Below are 20,129 nucleotides of genomic sequence, written 5' to 3'. Positions count from 1 at the left end.
CAGCCTAAACCACACCTAAAATCATGAGGGCTTTTCAGGACTAGGGTAAAGACCAAGTAGGGATCTCCTGATACAGGGGCCATTTGCTAGTAGTAACCGACACCAAATGCAACCTAGACACATGTGCAGTTGCAAAGGAGTACCCATATGCACTTCCCATGCAATGAAACCCTGATTGCCCGCAACCCAGAGCCTCGCAGCGAGTCACAAACTCTTGCAATACCCAGGGTGAGGCCACTTCCACTCAGAGTCTACCTCTTAGGAATGGACACCCAGACCCACCAGGGCAGTTAACCCTGATCAGGGCAAGGATAATACCAATGAGCACCTAGGGAAGTTATCCTTAGACAAGTGCAACCTGAGGAACAGTTTCTCCAAAAATCACACAACAAGCGAGGCTATATATAAACATGTTCGTAAAGCAAATATTGAAATTAGAACTATACATAAGCAAATGGGGCACCCCAAAGACAAAATCCAAAGAATGGCCAATATTTGTGGCAAATACAGACCCTGAAGGGTTTGGAGCAACTCTAGGAACAGTCACAGCTGTATCACCAGGCAGTTTGACTTTGGTGGTTCACTAGGTGGGGCCCGTATTTCCACACTGCTGCTATCTAGTGGTACACAGTTGCTACTGGTGAGCGAGTGGCAACAACTGGGTGAACCAATTTCCAGATTTGTTTACATTTGCCTTGCTGCTGTTTTGATTTGCTCTACCTTTCTGGTGGCTGTTCCTTGGTGAAGATGTTCACAGAGCCCCTGCTCTCAAGGCCTCTGAGGAGGAAAGGGGAGATTTTGGTCTTTGTTCCCTAGTAGACTTTTATTGGCTCGCAAGGACCTGATGCAATTCTATAGAAATTGAAAAAAAAAAAAAAAAAAAAACAGGACCCTGGAGGACAGAGTGCAAAGGATAGCCAACACCTGTTGCACTCATGGAGACAAAACGTGATGATATTTTAAATGAGGTCTTATTTCCAAGGGGCTACTCAGTTTGGAGACACGACAGAAAAATTAGGAAAAACGGTAGTGTTGCTGTGCTGGTGAAAGAACAACTAAAGGTAAATGAAATAATGATTGCCAATCCATGATAAATTGATATAAAAGCAATGGAGATCTGCAATCAGGATGATAAATAATCAAATGTATATAGTCCACTGCCATGCAACACATGGATGAAGGAGGAGCTGGATAATAAACGAGAGGGCTTTTATAACAATAACGAGAGATTTTATAGCAAGAGCTGATAAAGATATATCACGACTGTTGGTAGTCGGCAACTTCAACTTTAAATCTATAGAGTGGGAGGCACATGACACTACTGTATCAACACGTTAAACAAGCTATGAGGATGAGGCAAGAGGATGTTCATTTCAAGCTCGATTTGATATTTACCAGGCAAGTGGAAAAGATATTTGACATTCACTACTTTCCTTCCTTGGGTAAAAGTGACAGTGTCTTTTTGAGAAGAATGTATGCAATGCAATATAACCAGGAAGAAAACAAGACGGTTGAAGCAGTTGAAAAACCCTGATTTCAGGCAAGAACATTATGGGGAACTTTAGAAATTTCTAAAGAATGTGGAATAGGAGCATAGACCCCCCCACATGACCTATAAATTATGCGAGAAATCTTTAAAGAATTCTGATAAAGAAAGATCTAGGGGTGGTTCTAGGATAGAAAACTATCACCCGTGGACCACAAAGAACATCATGTGAGAGAGTCTATGCTACACTTTGTAACTTCCTTATTGCCATTTTAAATACACGGATGGCAAAATACTAAAGAAATTGTTCGCGACTTTTTTTTTTTTTAGACCAAAGCTGGAATATGCAGCCGTTATATGGTGCCCATATCTTAACCACTTAACTGCGCTAACCGAGTATTCTCGGTCGGCGGGAAACTGTGCCAACCGAGAAAGCTCTGATTTTTCGGTACCAATTCTAAATGTGTACGAGGTTGGTCGTGTATGAAATGGACTCTTAGGACCCCCATCTTTAAAAAAAATTCCCAGAATGCCCTAGGGCTGCTGGCTGGGTTAGTACTGAATGAGCAACCATGGGTGGCGCACAGTGCCTCTGGCTCCCAAACATCCTATCAGACACGGTGTTGAAAGGTAACGCTGTCGGTGAAATTCAAACCTTATTGTTATGAAGAACATAAGGGTCATAATATTGGTGAAGCTAGGACGCAATAAGGACCTAACATAAAGGTCGAATGCAAGTGATACAGAACCTATGAGGACGATACAGTGAGTGTATCCAGTTGTATCCAGCTCTGAGCATCACCCTTTCAATCCTAAATAAATTGGAGATAGTATAGATGATACATAGATGAATCGTTTTCTGTATTCAGTGATGATGCATCTGATACAAGTAGCATAGATGAACAGTGTTAGCGGCTTCCGTGGTTGTGTTTTCCATAGATATTTTCAAGAATACCTGAATCTCTTCCTAACTGACGGACACTCTTGAGGCAAGCTGAATCTCTTCCTGTGTGGGACCATACAAATTGATCTTTTTCTATAATCTTTAGGAGAGGACATTATGGCAACCTTAGAAAATTTTTTAGTGAGAATAATTGGACAGACTTGTTGCTAGGCAAGGAAGTGAATGAGATGTATGTCAAGTTTTGTGAAATATATGATGAAGGCACAAAAAATTTTATACCAAAACAGATGCAGAACTAGGCAAACAGGATTGGTTCAACAGAAATTGCGAGAGGGCCAGAGACCAAAAGACACAAAATGGAATCAATATAGGAAGAGGCCAAACCCCGAAACGTACCAGCGATACAAAGATGCGAGAAACAACAACACGGCAGTGAGGAGAGAGGCAGAAATTTTGAAAAAGGGATTGCAGACAAATGTAATACAGAACCAGGTCTATTCTATAAATTCATAAACAACAAATTGCAGGTAAAGGATAATATTCAGAGGTTGAAAATGGGAAATAGATTTACGGAAAATGAAAAGGAAATGTGTGAAACATTAAACGAAAAGTTACCAAAGTGTGTTTGTACAAAATGAAATCTTCAGGGAACCAGACACAATAAGAATTCCAGAGAACATAGAGCACATAGAGGTGTCTAGAGACGAAGTGGAAAAAATGCTCGAGGAGCTAAATAAGAACAAAGGAGTTTCACCATGGGTTCTGAGAGAATGTGCACCTAAGCTCAGCATTCCACTTCAACTGATTTTTCAGGCATCCCTGTTTACAGGAGTTGTAGCTGATGTATGGAAAAAGGCTAACATAGTTCCAATCTATAAAAGTGGAAGCAGGGAAGACCCCCTTACTTATAGACCTGTATCAATGACAAGTGTAATAGTCAAAATATTGGAAAAAATAATTAAAACTAAATGGGTAGAACACCTGGAGAGAAATGATATAATATCAGACAGACAGTATGGTTTTCGATCTGGAAGATCCTGTGTATCGAATTTACTTCAGTTTCTATGATTCGAGCAACAGAGATATTACAGGAAAGAGATAGGTTGGGTTTACTGCATCTATCTGGATCTAAAAAAGGCTTTCGACAGAGTTCCACATAAGAGGTTCTGGAAACTGGAAAATATGGGAGGGGTGACAGGTAAGCTTCTAACATGGATGAAAATTTTTCTGACTGATAGAAAAATGAGGGCAGTAATCAGAGGCAATGTATCGGACTAGGAGAAATGTCACAAGTGGAGTACCACAGGGTTCAGTTCTTGCACCAGTGATGTTTATTGTCTACATAAATGATCTACCAGTTGGTATACAGAATTATATGAACATGTTTGCTGATGATGCTAAGATAATAGGAAGGATAAGAAACTTAGATGATTGTCATGCCCTTCAAGATGACCTGGACAAAATAAACCTCTCTGAAGGGGCCAGGTTCTGGCGCTGGTCCCTGGTAGGTCTGAACTCCTTATATTAGACCGGGACATTAGCTAACATACATTAGTCAGATAAGCTCCAGGGAGCCGTAGGGGCTCCCCACAGAAAATACATTTTTTTAACCCAGTTGTGTGCCAGGATATGAATTAATGTGGAGAAATGTGTTAAGTTGGGTCCCACAGGGGTCTATTTTTGGGCCACCCTTTTTGTCAAATACATCAGTGACATAGATGAGAATATTACAAACCACATCATCAAATTTGCAGACGATACCAAGATCTTTGGTAAAGTAGGAAGTGAAAATGATATTGAGACCTTACAAAGAGATCTACATGAACTCCACAAAGTGGTCCAAAGACATGGCAAATGCTTTTTAATGTCGATAAACGCAAGGCTTTGCATGTGGGGCATAACAATTAACATCACAACTACCAAATTAATAGCATTACCTTACAACAGATTGATGAAAAAGGGCCTTGGAGTCAGAATCTATCATTCGCTAAAAGTTGTGCAACAAGTGGGAGCAGCAATTTAGAAAAAAAATAAAAAAAAAAAGGCAAGCAAGCTAACCAAAACCCTGGAAATAGTAAAGTGTACCTTTACCTTTAAGGAAAAGAAGATTTAAGTCATTTAGTTGCACAAGTCTCTGGTTCCCCCCCTCCCCACCTGGATTATTACATCCAGGCATGGAGACCATCTCCAGAACGACATAACTGGTCTGGAGAAGGTGCAACACCAGGCAACAAAAATCATTCCAGAGCCAAGTCATATCTTTAATCAGGAACGGTTGAGGGTCACAAGGGCTGCTAACACTGCAAATCAGGGCATGACAGGGCAGATCTCATCGAAAATCTTTAAAAAATGAACAATTTGGAGAATGTTGATCCGAACAATATCTTCTATAAGACGAGATTTAATACGAACGCAGAGCAACAGTTTCACGCTCAAGCCACAATGTAGGACTGAGAACAGGAGATGCTTTTTCATCAATAGGGTTATAAACACATGGAACTATCTACCTGCCAAAACTGTTGGGTTTTAAAATACAAGTAGAAATGATCATCAGAGGCAAATGGGGGGGGGGGGAACCTTTGACAAGCCAATGGCTTCCTGTCCTCGTTGAGGCCACTAGTATTAGTGGCCTCAGGTAAATTCAAGTAATCTTTCTACAGTAATGTTCCATAACTATCTTCTAGTCCCATGCAATTCTGTTCTGCAATCAAAACCTAAATTCTGGTCATTTACGATTAATAATTTTACCAATATTTTAAACTAGAAATGCACCCCACACACAATGGTTTCCAACTACTGTATCAAAATTTATTAATGCAAGCCACATTACTAACAATTTACAAATATTTTGTCACCGTTAGAGAAAAAAAAACATTACCTGTACCGTACTTACTATTTAGATTTCTGATAGAGGGATCACAGCCATTTTGTAAAAGCACAACAGCAACATCTATGTGTCCCCGGTACGCAGCACAATGTAGACTAGTATTGCCCAACGAGTCCACACAGTTTACATTTGGAGCCCCTGTTTCTCGTAGCTGAAATTAAAATTTTAAAATTCTTAATAAAAAGTCAAAGGAAAACATTTAATTCCCATTATATTACAGTATTTGTCAAATGAAAATAAGCCAATATACATCTACATTTATATATCTACAGGAGGTACAGTAGCTCAATTTAAACACTGCCCAATTTAACAAATCACTGGAAATAACGACGGTTTTGTCATTTGTTACACAGTAAAACACCAGACAATCAGTTGATATGTCAGTAGGCCTCTGTTAGGATTTTGATAGCATTGTGGCAGAGCCCTCACATGGTAGAGCTTTGCCAGCAACTAAAAACCATCAAGCAATATCAAGTATGTAATGTAATGTAATATTTAACCCTTCGGCTGGGCATCTTTACAGACGAAGTTGTTAATTATGGCCAAACTGCGCATCCCAACATGTGATGTGTTCGGGTGTAGTGTAAGATTTTACAACTGTAGTTACACAGAGATCACATCAACTTTCTCAAGTCTCCAGTAAACAGATATCATTTGGGGAGGGGAGGGGGGGGGGGGAAGACGTTGGCACCTGTGACGTGAAACGGTACTGCAGCTGTAAGGGACAGATGGAATGTTACACTTCGCAGCAACACTAAAAACAAAACAAAATGCATAGGCCTTTACAGTGTGAGAATCGAGCAGGAGTGGAGGAATACTCATAAAAAAGCTAACAATTACTCTATAATTAAGATAAACAAGTAACATCTGAAACATCAAAAACCCCCGCCTTGAAATACTTGGCTAACACACGAAAGCAGCATATGAAAAACTTACTTTAACATAAATTAGGGTGATCAAGAATTAAAATGCAAAACACAACCTATACATGAAGCAGCATCTGATCGAGTAGGCAGGCATTGCTAAAAGTTAATAATATTGGTATCCCCTGTGATCCCTGTCTATCTCTCCTAAGATTTTGGCAATCTTAGGAGAGATTGACGAGATAGGCTAGGGGTCATGGGTACTTATACCCGATGACGACATCACATTTGTCACAGTCGACTATAACTGAGTCACCGGCAGTGTAACCACCAGCCAGCACGGCCGGTGACCTGTGGGCTCTCGGGAGGGGTGGAGAGTACCCAGGAAGGGTTGTCTGGAATTGGTGAAACTCCATACTTGATATTTTATGGGGCATGTAGGTCCGGAGGGAGTGTAGGCAAGTCATGAGTAGTCTTCCAACAACGAAGGTAAGAGTGAAGCGGCAGTTTTCCTATGAATAGGAAGGTAATTTTGTGACAGCACCATTCCTGGGTGCAAAAGGCCTTGGTACTGAGTAAGCAACCAACGCTGGTGCATTCAGCACGAGCTAACAGCAACACTTTCCAGCTTGTGTCCACAACAGCCATTAAAAATAGATAACTGCAACTTTTGTGATAATAGTATCATAGATGATTCTGACTGTAATAAAGATTATGTACAATGTTCAAGTATCAATGAACCCAATATTGTTTACAATCACAACATGATTCAGAACCACAGCACATTGCCATTGTTGGGGGCATCTATGCATCATTAAATTACCTCATGCTCCTTAAGAAAATAAACTTAAGCAAAATTATTCATATTCAGGATTTACTGACCAGGATGCTGATAATGTCATCAACATTGTGCTTAAGGTGTGCTACATTGGAGGCATTATGTCGTGCCAGGTAGTGTCGTCGGCTACAATCTCTTTGAATGGATTCAAATCTTGAATGAAGGTACCACTGTATATAACTTGCTCAATCTAGACTTCCAACATTCTTCTTTAAACTCATTTTGTATGCATGTACTTTTCCCTGAATAAACATCATTGCAAACAAGATAAAATACAAGTAATAAGTGTTTACAGGAGAAGGAGAAAACCAACATGCACTGCAGGATAATTATTCTGGCAACTTTGGTATCACATTCAAGAAAGCAAGTTAATAGCTACTGCACCCAAACTAACAATGGTGCCTTATCTGTAATACATAAGAGGTACAAGCAATAACACCATTACTATATGCACTAACCAAAATTCCTATTAAAAAGAGGAGGCTTCAAAATTATTTGATTTACACCAGTATATCCAACAATGATACTCCTGTGTACCTAGAGTACACAAGAGTATCAGTGTGTATAGATATTTAAAAACGAGCATTCTTACCAAATTCGTCACTTCCTCAGCTTTTCCTTCTCGTGCATGATGTAGAAGTCTCTCCTCTTTTCTTCGTTGTTCAGTCTTCTCCGCAGCAACTATTAGCTTTGTTACCTGTCATTTGTGTTACTTATGATTTAGTACTAGTATTCAGAGTTATTTTATTTGTCAAATTGCAAGGCATTAGTCATGAATGCTGAATGTGAAAGCACAACTCATTAGATATCAGTACAAATTAACTAAAGTATGTTGCCTCTGTAGTTAATTGCATGCAAACTATACAAAGAGCCTATACTAATAATACTCTGCCAACAACTGTCCAGTTATTTCAAATTTAAAAATATAAAGTACTGTACAATGGAACCTCTGTGTACAATTGCCCGAGTACAAATTCCTAGGTAAAACGACAAATTTGTCATAAAATTTTCCCTGGTGTATGACATTCACTCTAGAGTATGAAGCACTTGTTCAGTATCCACCATTTAATTAATGACCTATATGGGGCTATAACCAAGTAATTAAAGTCTGGGGCTCCACTAAATCCAGAGGATTTAAAATGTCACTAATTTTTAATCATATTTGGGAGGGCAAGATGGATGGGGGAGGGGTAAGAAAGGTTGAATGAATGGATAGCTGGCAAGTGGGAGGGGAGGAGAGGTGGGGGTAGGTGGGCGGGAGATGGAGAGAGAGGCGGGAGTGAAGAAAAATGTGGGAGTTGGGGGGGTGGGGGGGGGGGGGGGGAGACCAGCTGGTAGATGGGCAGGCAGGATAGATGAATGGATGGATGGATGGGTGGGTGGCTAGATGACAGGTGGATGGATGTACGAATAGCGTGTGGATGGATAGATGGCTGGTGGGTGGGCAGATATTATGTTAGCAAAAAACCAGCATTGAATGTAATGAAACGCCACTTTCTGGGCGAGTCCCAGAGGCTCCCCAGAGCTATGCATGGCTGATGAGGATACCCTAACTATTTTGGATCAGTCGATGTGGGTAGAGTTCTAGGCCTACCGGGTACCACGAGCCAGAACCTGGCTCCCTTCACAGAGGCACGAGGAGCAATGGCCCATAGAAATGCACACGTGATTTGGAGCATTCTGTATCTGCTATTGACCGGGGCAGACACCCAGAAAGGTAAGCGCCACAAAACAAACCCATTCTTGTTAACAACGAAAATCGTCAAACGAGTGAATAGAACTTTCCAAAAGAAAAATGAGCAAACACGAGCCGCGCTACATGTCTGCGCAGCTCTCCCCTACCCAGGAGGGGGAAGGGGGAGCCCCAGACCCTTGTGCCAGCAATCCTCGCCACAGTTCCGAGACTGGATATAAAAAAATGCAGAAAAAATGCCGACCGGAGGGAGGGAGGGTTGCCTGGGAGCCTCTGGGACTTTCCCAGAAAATGGAGTTTCATTACATCCAATGCTGTTTTTTTTGGGCGGAGCCCCTATGGCTCCACGGAGATACTTCACCAAAGACAAAACAAGGAAGGAAGGAAGGGGACTTACCTGGGAGGCGGTCGATGCTCCACTTCTCAACTCCAAGTCAAGACAACGGGCTGCAACCGCCGACCCAAAGCAACATGGGCCCGACTGGGCCCAGGAACGTTCATGAGGTAGCGTGCAGCCAAGACCCTGTTCGACCGCCAAAAATCCCGTGCCGGAATGTAAGCCCATGACATATTGCCAAAGATGACAGCAAGAGCAGCAAACTTACAAATGCCATGGGCATGGGAATAGACTGCAGGCTGGCTACTTAATTACCCTGCGGACGACCCGAGAGACCCAAACCCACAAACAGGGAAGAAGGGAAACTGAATCAAGCCAAAGCGTGTCCCCGGACACGGAAGCCGTGGCGTGTAGATAATGGCATAGGGCCAGAACTGGACACAACACATGATGAACCCCCGGGCCTGACCAACCAAGCATCTACAACCTAAGGACCCCTCTGGAAAGCAGCAGTCTCATTCTTCGCCAGAAAAGAGGGAGACAGCTGCAGATGAACATAGCTATGACCGCGACCCAAAGAGCAAAAACCTCTGTGTCGGAATAGAGCGTGAAACTCCGCCACCCGACCCCCAGAGCCTCCCCCACCAGGCAAAAAGAAAAAGAAAAGAAAACCTCGCAAGAGGACAACGTACCCAAAGAGAACAGAGCCGGCCGCTGTTAAAGATGAAAACTAGCTACGCAGTATCCCGTGCCCAACCATTGCAATAACTACTGCTTACCCAAAGGCAAACAAGGGAGGAAACCCCCCCCACACACTCAGGGTGGCCAAACGCCAAGCAGCGAAAGGCCAACAGAGGTAGACCCAAGGTGACATGTGGAAGGGAACCCCAAGCCTCTAGGGGCAGTACTTACAGAGCACTCAGGGAAAGTGACCCTAAGCACATGCAGCCCGAGTACCTGAGAATATTACTCCCAGCTCGCATGACCACCGTAAGAGCAACACTGAAAACAATTAACAGCACCGAGAGAAGACTGGAGCCACACGACTATGCACGATTCCATCGAACGAGGAACTGGGGTAAGGATCGCCGGCACGAGGGTCTGGGGCTCCCCCTTCCACCTCCCAGAATAGGGGTTTGTTTTGTGGCGCTTACCTTTCTGGGTGCCTGTCCCGGTCGATGACAGATATAGAATGCTCCAAATCACATGTGCATTCTATGGGCCATTGCTCCTCATGCCTCTGAGGGGCCAGGTTCTGGCTCGTAGTCCCTGGTAGGCCTAGAACTCCACCCACAGACTGATGCAAAATAGTTAGGGTATCCATATCAGCCATGGATAGCTCTGGGAAGCTATCGGGACTCCCCCCCATAAAATTAAACAATTTTATATTAAAGCCAAAGATAGTAAAGAAAATCTTTCAGTAACAGCAGCAGCACTGTAGAATCATGCAAGGGAAGAACTCATGGTGGATGAATGAGTGGCAGGAAGAGCAGTGGGAGGATAGGTGGTACAGTGGGCAGACTGACAAGTAGTATTGCAGGTGGCAAAGTAGGTGGATGGCTGGGCAGTGGTGATTGGGCAGGTGTCAGGGTGTGTGGATAGACAGTAGAGCAAGTTGGTCGACAGGGTGGGCATAGTGGGGGGATAGAAAGGCATTTGAGAGTGCAGGCAGCAGAACGCGTGGGTGGCAAAGTGATCGGGTTGATGGCATGGCAGATTGTAGAGTAAGGAGGTGGATGGTAGGAACAGGCACAAGGCATAGCAGGTAGGCAGGCAGACCAGAGTTTTTCAGTGGGCACAGAGTGGGTGAGTAGCAGGGCAGTCAGAAGACAGTGGGTGTGAGTAGCAGTGGGCAGACAGGAAGCAGAGATACCATATACAACTATGACTAATGCAGGAGCTGGTCACACCCGGTTCCTCCCAAAGCCCCCCCCCCCCCCATCACCATATCCGGTCCTCCCTACATTTTCACACAGAACCCTCCCTGGAACCATCTCCCACACTGGATTCCCCCAGCTGTGTCCCTCCTAGTCATGTTTGGAGGATATTAATATGGTGGGCTTCCTTTTTACCAGCTGGTGGCCCAGGAGGCAGATTGCTCAAGTACCCAACAATAAACTCTTATTGTTTACCAACCGACTGGTTGCGACTGAAGGCCTGCCTAACTGTAAATGCATGACTGATAAATGCCTAACTGGTTGCTACCACAGCTGTGAATGCTTGGATCATTGACTATGAATGCCTGACTAGCTGTGACTGGTTGCTACAAAACAGAAGTAGTGAAATAGGTGAAGGGAAAATATGGAACGAGTGATGCAGATACAAAAGTGTTAAAGGTGAGCAAGAGATGGTGTGATGTGATAATGGAAGGGGACTACTTCCAAACACACCTCTCCTTACCGTCTTCTATACCCCAACACGAGTTTTCAGTAAAGGCAAAATGTTGCTGTATATTCATTTATGGTTCATATTTATTCCAGACCGTTTTGTGTAAAAAAAAGTATTCTGTATAAAATGTATTTTTAAGTTAATATTTTTGGGTGTGGAATAGATTCATTCAATTTACATTACAGGTATTTCTTATGGGGAAAATTTGATTTGGTGTACGAATATTCAGGTTACAATGCATTTCTTGGAACCGATTAAATTTGTACACCGAGGTTCCACTGTAATTTTGTCAGATTTCTTTGAGTTTATTCTTCATCAATATACACACAAGCTTATGTTAGATAAATTTGGTACCGAACCTGTGGATCCCGTGGGAGATCCGAGGGACGCAAGCCTTCGCCATTAATGATGGACACACTGGCTCCATGCTCCAACAGTAGAAGTACTACATCCTAAAATGAAAACAAGCATAGGTATTATTTTCAGAAATAAGCATTACACAAGTCTTAAAACAATAATACATGTACATATGCACAAGTATCTACTAGGAAAATTAAACTAAATATTGGGTTTCATTACATATACGTACAGGAAAGCTGCGTTTCCTTGATAACATGTTATCATATAATAATGTTCCTTAATTTCCTCGATAATGAAAATTCTCATGTGTTGACCCAAGTGCTTCAACAACAAAGATTAATTCCTCACCATTAATCTCCACTTCAGTCAACCCAACACCAACATCCACCACCACTACCTCTTCCATCTAAATAACTATGCTCCATCAACAATAAGAATCAAGTTAAAAGTGGATTAGTACTTCTCTTATTGGAAAGACGAAACAAAATCTGTCAAATTTTTATCAAACTAATTTTTTTCCCTTTCTAGATTTCAGGAGGACGAACCACTTTTACAGACTACAGGTTATCTGCTCGGTCTCAGTCCCGAGAGATGTGGAAAGCATGTGGCCCTCTGTACTATAATAACCTCCCAGGTTCAGCTGATAAAGGAGGAGATAGCCCAAACTGTTTGTGGGAGGCGCACGAGGGTGGAGATGCAAAACAAATGAAAAAAATAAACAAAGCATGAACAAATATGTTCAACACACTGAAATTTGTTTGCACGATATCAGGGTATGCAGATCGGAAGATATCAAAGTGCATTAGCAAATTTTACTTTCTAGTCGATTGCAGATTTATATGGATTAGGGATGATAATTTACCCTAATCCACAGGCTTACAGTAGTTTATATTCTTCCATCATTGCACATCCTCAGCATTCTGGACTTCCTTCCTTGTTATTTTAGAATTAGAGCGAGCACAAAATATTACTGTCGTTTATTAAGTGTACAAAATTAAACTTGAGATAAATGGACTGCTATTCTATTTTCCCCATATTCTGTATCTTAGTTTAAATTGTGTACATGCCATTCCCATTTTTTTTACAGGAACGTAATCTTGTGTAAATTAAGGGCTGCCTGTACCAGATCTGTCGAGAAACTCGTAATGTGGACATTGTAAATAGGTTTTCCCCGCTTAGGATCATCAGGAAGCTTTTCTTTTAGGAGGTTGGATCAACTAGGTATCAAACCCCAATGGGTCAGTTTGTGACGAGAACGCCAAGTGAAATGTTATAGTTGGCACAGCAGAACGGAGGAATGATCCAGCCGTGGGCCTCTGTCTGGCAACATTAATTTGTAATGCCAAACTCATTTCCATGTGTACATAACAGCATGGAAACTATAGTCTGGTTAACCTTCTAAAAGCGCTAGTATTTTTGTAGAAATTTAAATATTACTTGATAGAACCATACTTGTACAGTAGTAAGGAAAAAATGAAAAATTTCTGCGATACAGAATTTTTTTTACAATTCTGTACATGAACTAAAATCCTTCAAACTACTACACCATTCAAAAGGTGACAAAGCAGCTGAACCTCTGCATGGCATAAATATCAAAGCAAGTTAAAATACATATTTAAGACTATTTAATACCAAAACAGCATTGAATTTAATGAATTGCCTCTTTCTAGTAGACCCTTGGTGGCTCCCTGAAGCTATCTAGCCAAGATGGCTTTCCCCTACCAAGTTACACCACCCATAGGAGTCCTGTATGGCCTACCAGAGACCAGAGCAAGAACCTGGCCCCTCTCACCGAGACAAAGAGTGCAGAGGATTGTTACCATCACCCTCACCAAGAAAACATATCGAGTTTCATAAAGAATGAAGTCCCAAAACAGACAAACGACTCTGCAAATGATTCAAACCTAAATATTCCCCTCAAACTAGCTCGAACCCCATAGTGCGAGTGGCTGCCAATAGGTGGCACTCCCATAGCTCCAGGCTCCTGGAATGAGTCGGTTCCATAGCTATAGCCGATAGACCACAAACAGATGCAGCTGATAGTGAAAAGGGGAAAGAGGGGAGGGAAGGAATCGGGGGAGCTACAGAGGCCATACCAGGAGGCGTTTCATTATATTCAATGATGATTTTCTAGAGGACCCTCTTGGTAGTTCACTTAACCCTTGTGTTGCTCAGGGCTAATTAGCATTTGTCACCTACAGGCACAAAAAAAAAAAAAAAAAAAAAAAAAAAAAAAAAAAGGACGCTGACTCAGCGTTTGTTGCTCCCAGGTCTGTTGCTCCCAGCTGTTAGGCAGGAGTGGCCATAAAGAGATAATTACCCAATTATTTCAATGTCTCCAATTGATATTTCGTAGTTTTTTTGCTGTAATATTATTCAATAGTGTGTAGTGTGATATATTTATATAATAAAATGAGTGAACCATCACTGTACTCAAAAATATGGTGTGCATATTGTCGATTCAATTACAGTAATAAGAACTTGTGTTAAAAAAAATAAAAAAGCAGAAAAACAACGAAATTCTTCAAAGAATTTAAGCGCAGTCATGGTCGTCACTACGTGGGATACACTGGTAAACAAACAGTGTGCCTCGCCGTGCGCCCCCAGCACTATGCGCTCATTTGACCCATACATGTATTAACAGACTGCGTCTTCCAGTAAAACGTCGTACACCAACTCAAGTTTTACAATGAATTTGATGTTGTATAGCAAAAAATTCGTACTCTAGGTCAGTCGTACACCTAGGTACTGTACCACTGTAAATTGAACTTCCCCCCCCCCCCAAAAAAAAAAAAAAAAAATCAATATTTCCACTTTGAAATATAAAATGGTTTTATGCTATACTCTAGCCATACCAGATAAAGTATAGTACTTAAACAAATCACAGCTATAAAGCGTTGAAAGGAAAGCCATCCATGCAGACTTGGGGCAGTTTTAGGTTTAAACAGTATCAACATATTCATTCTCTAATGTAATTAAAATGTCACCCATATTCAGTAATCATTTACCTCTCTGTTTGTTAGTGCAGCTTTATGCAGGGGTGTGTCCCCAGCATCATTAAGCTCGTCTATTGCTGCGCCGTGCTGTAGGAGAACTTCCACAACACCACCATGACCAAAGTAACTTGCCAAGTGTAATGGAGTCCATCCTTGGTTACTTTTAGTTTTCCCTGTTAAATATTAATGGTTTTAAATTTTGTTATTGACATTCATTGTGGATGTATAATAAAATTTCAGGTAATTTATATAAATTACAGAGGATCTGATTACAGCGATTACCTTGTAGATACATTATTTGTAATTTTGTATAAAGTCATTTGTTACATGCAGCATTTTGGGTAAATCTTAAGTTTATGTGAACATAGTATTAACACAAATGTACCAATCTATGAGATTCAAGTCAATTTTAGTAAAAAATTAAAAAAATGACAGTGTACAGTGTACATTAGAGAGGCTTAGCTACCTTAGGCAAGATTCTGTAGCTATAGTGGTAACTTATAATACAAAGCAAAGTCACACTCAGTGAGGTTTCCCACCCACTTTTCTCTAGTGCCTCCACACAGAATGTGCACTGGTACTCCAGGACTAATACTGACCAGGCATCTCACTTTTTCATAGCCTACTGGAGGCATGGACTAGCACTTCCATCCCCTTGCCTCTCGACACGGGCGGATGGAACCAAAGGTACCAGATACCTCACACTGATGGCTACTACCAAAAAGGCCAAAAGATGATGAAAACTAAGAACACCTTTAAAGAAATAAAACTTATTACATAACCACAGTGTGAACACTCAAATGAGATTATGCCAATTCATTGGTTTAGGGGATTTTGTTTAATGCACCAGGTCCTTGCAGACTACTTTAATGACTTGAGCTGCCATCTTTTGGTGCACCAAGATACTAGTGCTCTGTTTGATAGTATTAGGCATAATTACCAGTTCCTTGGTTTCCATCTTTCTTTTTCTTTTATCATGATACAATTTCCCTGAATTTTCAGGGTGGTTTTATTATTATGAGGTTGACCTTCGGGTCCCCATGCTAATCTTGCCTCTATGAGCATGCCAGATTCTAGTCCTGGGGTTTGGTAGGCCATTGCAACTCTAGAGGTATGGTAGTCTTGTGGCTCTGTGGTCTTAGTGCCAATGCACCGGTCAGCTACCGAGGCTGCCAGTAAATGACGTTTCATTATCTTTAACAATCAAATATTTTTTTACCATTGCACATACAGCTGGCACCTGAATTGATCAATTGTACTACTGTAGTAATTCAAGAGTGAAAAACATGTTGATCACTTAAAACACAAAACAGCTGAAAACACATCCACACAAACAACTTTACTCAAAGTTAGTCTTACTTCAGTTTGTAATATTGCTTTTAAATATGCTATTAACCTACCTTTACAACTTATGTCCATGTTAATTTTTCCATCTTGTTTTGCTTTCAAAATTTCTTTCACAATGTTTATGTCTCCATTACGGGCACTTCGTAGCAGCATGTCTTCAAAATGCTCAAGATCCCCCATGGTTGGAATGTACTGTAGTTTATAATCTGCTATCTTAAGGTAACAAACTTTACAATTCTGAAAGAAATGAAAAGCATGAGCAAATTTAAAGTACAGTAATGTAATTTTAACTATTACGCAACAGATTAACACCAGTAGAGTACATACCAATATCAGATCAAAGTTGGTTCTGCTGAATTACATTGCCATAAAACATCTGGAAGGAAAAAAAATAATTAAAAAAAATCAAAAGTTTCTTTTCTAATTGCAGCAGTCTGTACAGTTGTAAATTTTTTCCCTTTCAACTGTTCTTCAAAACTTTCAAAATATTCCACAAATTAAGGGCAAAGTGTTTCCAAACTATCCTTGTTATCCATTTACTTCATTCCATAACTTTTCCCCATGATCTTTAGTGATCTTTCTAGAATACCATGAGATTAGTGCCTGCATTTTCAGTTTCAATAGCCCAGGTGAAGGTTATACAGGCATAACAGCTTTGAATGATCTTGACATTCCCTGGTCCAGAGGTTGCATTCCCTGTTGACATTTCTCTTCAAAGCGTCAAGGTGCAGAAGCACTGTCCCCTAGTAAAATGTCTGCAAAGTTCCTCCCTGGTGAAACCGAGCACTGTGTCCCTTGCTGTACCATAGCGCATCCTCTCCCTCGAAGTGTTAAGACTACCTTCTCAAACAAGATACAATTTAGTCCTGGGAGAATGATGTACAGTGGAACCTCGATTAACGAGCGGCTCTATTAACGAGCATTTCCAGTAACGAGCGAGCCACTTGCAGCAAATTTGTCCCTATTGACGAGCTTCACCTCTATTAACGAGCAAAACCACATGGTGCTTCCTAGCGTCTCGCGGGTTCTCGCAAATTCTCGGACGCCTCCAACGCCAGTGTTGTTCTTGTATCTCACACGACAAGCATCCCTCTGGATTTATTTGTGCGTTTTTTTTTTTTTTGTGGTTTTGCAACTGCAATTTGTAACGCACGATGTCACCAAAGAAGCTGCTTGCTAAAGACAGTGTTGGCAAGGGGAAGGAAGCGACAATTACTGTGGAAGTGAAGAAGGAAATAATAGCAAAGCACGAGCGTGGTGTGCGTGCGATTGATCTCGTCAGGGAGTATGGCAGGTTCTCATCAACGATTTGTACCATTCTGAAGAGGAAGGAACAATTTAAGACACTTGAAGTGGCTAAAGGAGTTACCAAGGTTAACAAGAAACGTCCACAAATCCTATTAGAGGTTGAAAAGCTACTGCTAGTCTGGATGAATGAAAGGCAATTACATGGCGATAGTGTGTCTGAAGCTCTTGTCTGTGCAAAGGCCAAGAAGTTGTATGTGGACCTTGTCAGGAAGACACCATGTGCGTTGTCTGAAGAGGATTGAGATATTTAGGGCAAGCCGTGGATGGTTCGAGAAATTTAGCAAGAGAAGCGGTATCCACAGTGTTGTGTGACATGGGGAGGCTGCCAGCTCTGATAAAGCTGCTGCTGAGAAATTTGTACCAGAGTTCCAAGAATTTGTTGCTAGAGAGGAGTTCTTGCCCCAACAAGTTTTTAATTGTGACGAGACTGGCCTGTTTTGGAAGAAAATGAGGAAGAGGACCTACATCACACAGGAGGAACAATTGTTGCCTGGCCACAAACCGATGAAGGATCGGCTTACTCTCTTGCTCTGCGCCAATGCAAGTGGCAATTGCAAGGTCAAGCCACTGCTAGTCTACCACTCAGAAAATCCACGAGTGTTCAAGGCATGCAAAGTGTACAAGGCGCGACTGAATGTGATGTGGAGGTCCAATAAGAAATCCTGGGTCATGCAGATATTCTTTACTGAATGGATCAATGATGTTTTTGGCCCTTCAGTGAGGAAATATCTTGAAGAGAAACAGTTGCCACTCAAGGCCTTGCTTGTGCTCGATAATGCTCCTGCACATCCTCCACAGATGCGAGATGAATTGTATCCCGAAAATCAGTTTATCACAAAGTTCCTTCCTCCCAATACCACTCCACTCCTCCACCCTATAGTCATTGTCAGTCATTGAAAGTCATTGCAGACTTTAAGAAACTCTACATGAAGGCTGTGTTGGAGAGGTGTGTTGATGTGACTGACAATACAGAGCTGACCCTCAAATAATTCTGGAAGAACCACTTCAATATCCTGGGTGCCTTATTTTTGATCAACAAGGCCAGGGAAGGAGTGACACGGAGGACTCTAAATTCTGCATGTGCCTGCGGGCCACTCCAAGCAACAGCCTGTCGGGCCAACTGCTTACAAGTCAATCCTGGCCTTGGGCCAGGCTTGGGGAGAACTAGTTATTTGGATCAACTAGGCATCAAACCCCAATGGGTCAGTTTGTGACAAGAACTCCAAGTGAAATGTTGTAGTTAGGACAGAGGGATGGAGGAATGATCCTTTCCTTGTTGGTTAGATATCTAACTGCTATTAGCATGCTATCTAACTTTATCCAAGTTTATAGTTGGAATAAAGTTATTTCAAAACTATAATTGACCTTCAAGCAGTTCATTATTATGTCTTTATTCTCATAGATTAATTCCTCTACAATTTCACTTAAAGTTCAATCATTAGTTGCATCAATTTTTTATTCATTCTTATCAACTGGTACATTATTATTCTCGATGCTGTTCCTAACTTTCCCGAGTTTGTCAATGTAGGTACTGTAATAAAAGTAAGAGTCCTTTGCCTTCAGTTTCCTCATCGTATGTCTCACAAAGTGACGGAGATCTTAAGACAAGTACCGTGGTATATCAGTTTGAAACCCACATTTTATTGATATTGTCCTGGGCCCTCCTGCAAAATCACAATAGCCACATTTATCATAGCTTACCGACAACCCTGCTACTCTCAGAAGTCATATTTAACAGAGCAACAGTGTACATTTATTCTTCTGTTTTATTAGTAATACTAGTCTTCTGGCTCTTGCCGCGAGACACTTAACAATTCGGATAAAATTCAGGCATTTCAGATTATTCCAAGTTTTGCCCATAACGCATTGCATAGGCTTAATTTTATGTGCAACCCCTGTATCTACAATTAAACTTCTGTCTTATGTTTTTTGTAGGCATATTACTATTTATTATTATTATAATAATAGTAAAAAGTATAGTATTTGGTAGGTAGAAAGTCATTATTAAAGAAGCTTCTAAAGTTAATCTTCGAAAAGCACCATATGTTTCCTAATAGGGACAGCTTTCCAAAACAGCATGGATGTAAAATCTTGCCTAAGAACATAGATATATATATTAAAGTATGCTAATTGTGATTTAGAATGCTAATTTTAACTTGTAAAAACAAGTTACAACCAGCTACTTTAGGCGGGCGTTCAATTGACTTAGACTTAAGAATATATTACTTACACAACGTTCATTCTGCTTTTGTACTGTATTACAGTGTGACAGCGGTGTACATGGTGCTCCTCGTCTCCAGTGACTAGTGACACTGACTCAAACAGCTGATCGATGTAAACAACGACTCGTGTCCGAAATCCTCACGTTGGCTTTGATAATACAATCACTTCAAACATGAGCAATTACTATCACTGGAATTGTAATCAGTTAAAACATTAAGTCTAATAGTCATTTATAAGCTAATTAATATCATATTTTTATATAAACATTTGTAAATGTAATTTTATCAATTCATAATGGCAACTAAGCATTCGAACAACTTGTAATTAGCCGGAAAATGAAATTTCCGCCCTAGGTTAAATGGGTGAAATGAGCGAGAGAGCTGTCATTCGGTGCTGCTGTCTTAACTTTATATTTGGATGTGGCTTGGCTGTATGCTGTGTTTCGGTCAGCAAATCAGTCCGGCCGTGCAGCTGCATGTATGATTATTTCTTAATATAA

The 20,129-nt window shown here is 41.1% G+C and overlaps 3 protein-coding genes across 4 annotated transcripts in view; 2 read left to right on the top strand and 1 right to left on the bottom strand.

Annotated features, from left to right (window-relative positions):
* The window catches only part of LOC123774823 (oxysterol-binding protein-related protein 1), a 62,598-nt gene extending 42,830 nt beyond the window's left edge, over positions 1 to 19,768 (bottom strand). The window contains exons 1-7 of one of the 2 annotated variants that reach the window (XM_045769485.2): positions 19,638 to 19,762; positions 16,427 to 16,475; positions 16,153 to 16,336; positions 14,765 to 14,925; positions 11,756 to 11,848; positions 7,571 to 7,675; positions 5,284 to 5,428 (exon numbers count right to left, since the gene is read on the bottom strand). In XM_045769485.2, coding sequence (XP_045625441.1) covers positions 5,284 to 5,428; positions 7,571 to 7,675; positions 11,756 to 11,848; positions 14,765 to 14,925; positions 16,153 to 16,279 — 631 coding nt within the window. In that variant the 5' untranslated portion in view covers positions 16,280 to 16,336; positions 16,427 to 16,475; positions 19,638 to 19,762. Of the gene's footprint in view, positions 1 to 5,283; positions 5,429 to 7,570; positions 7,676 to 11,755; positions 11,849 to 14,764; positions 14,926 to 16,152; positions 16,337 to 16,426; positions 16,476 to 19,637 lie in introns of both variants that reach the window. The other variant, XM_069310871.1, reaches the window with a different exon arrangement.
* Positions 17,254 to 17,649, top strand: LOC138355649 (tigger transposable element-derived protein 2-like). Its single transcript, XM_069310970.1, has one exon. It carries the CDS (start codon positions 17,254 to 17,256, stop codon positions 17,647 to 17,649), a length of 396 nt encoding a protein of 131 aa, XP_069167071.1.
* On the top strand, positions 17,855 to 18,304 carry LOC138355648 (tigger transposable element-derived protein 1-like). Its single transcript, XM_069310969.1, has one exon. It carries the CDS (start codon positions 17,855 to 17,857, stop codon positions 18,302 to 18,304), a length of 450 nt encoding a protein of 149 aa, XP_069167070.1.
* Positions 19,769 to 20,129: the final 361 nt, after the last annotated feature.

This window comes from Procambarus clarkii, chromosome 68 (assembly GCF_040958095.1).
Source record: "Procambarus clarkii isolate CNS0578487 chromosome 68, FALCON_Pclarkii_2.0, whole genome shotgun sequence".
Classification (NCBI taxonomy): domain Eukaryota; kingdom Metazoa; phylum Arthropoda; class Malacostraca; order Decapoda; family Cambaridae; genus Procambarus; species Procambarus clarkii.
Note: the sequence above shows the minus strand (reverse complement) of the source record. Positions and strands in the feature narration are given on the sequence as shown.

Excerpts from the sequence above, each read along its gene's own strand:
- LOC138355649 (XM_069310970.1), top strand. The coding sequence starts at position 17,254 with ATGTCACCAAAGAAGCTGCTTGCTAAAGACAGTGTTGGCAAGGGGAAG.
- LOC138355648 (XM_069310969.1), top strand. The coding sequence starts at position 17,855 with ATGAGGAAGAGGACCTACATCACACAGGAGGAACAATTGTTGCCTGGC.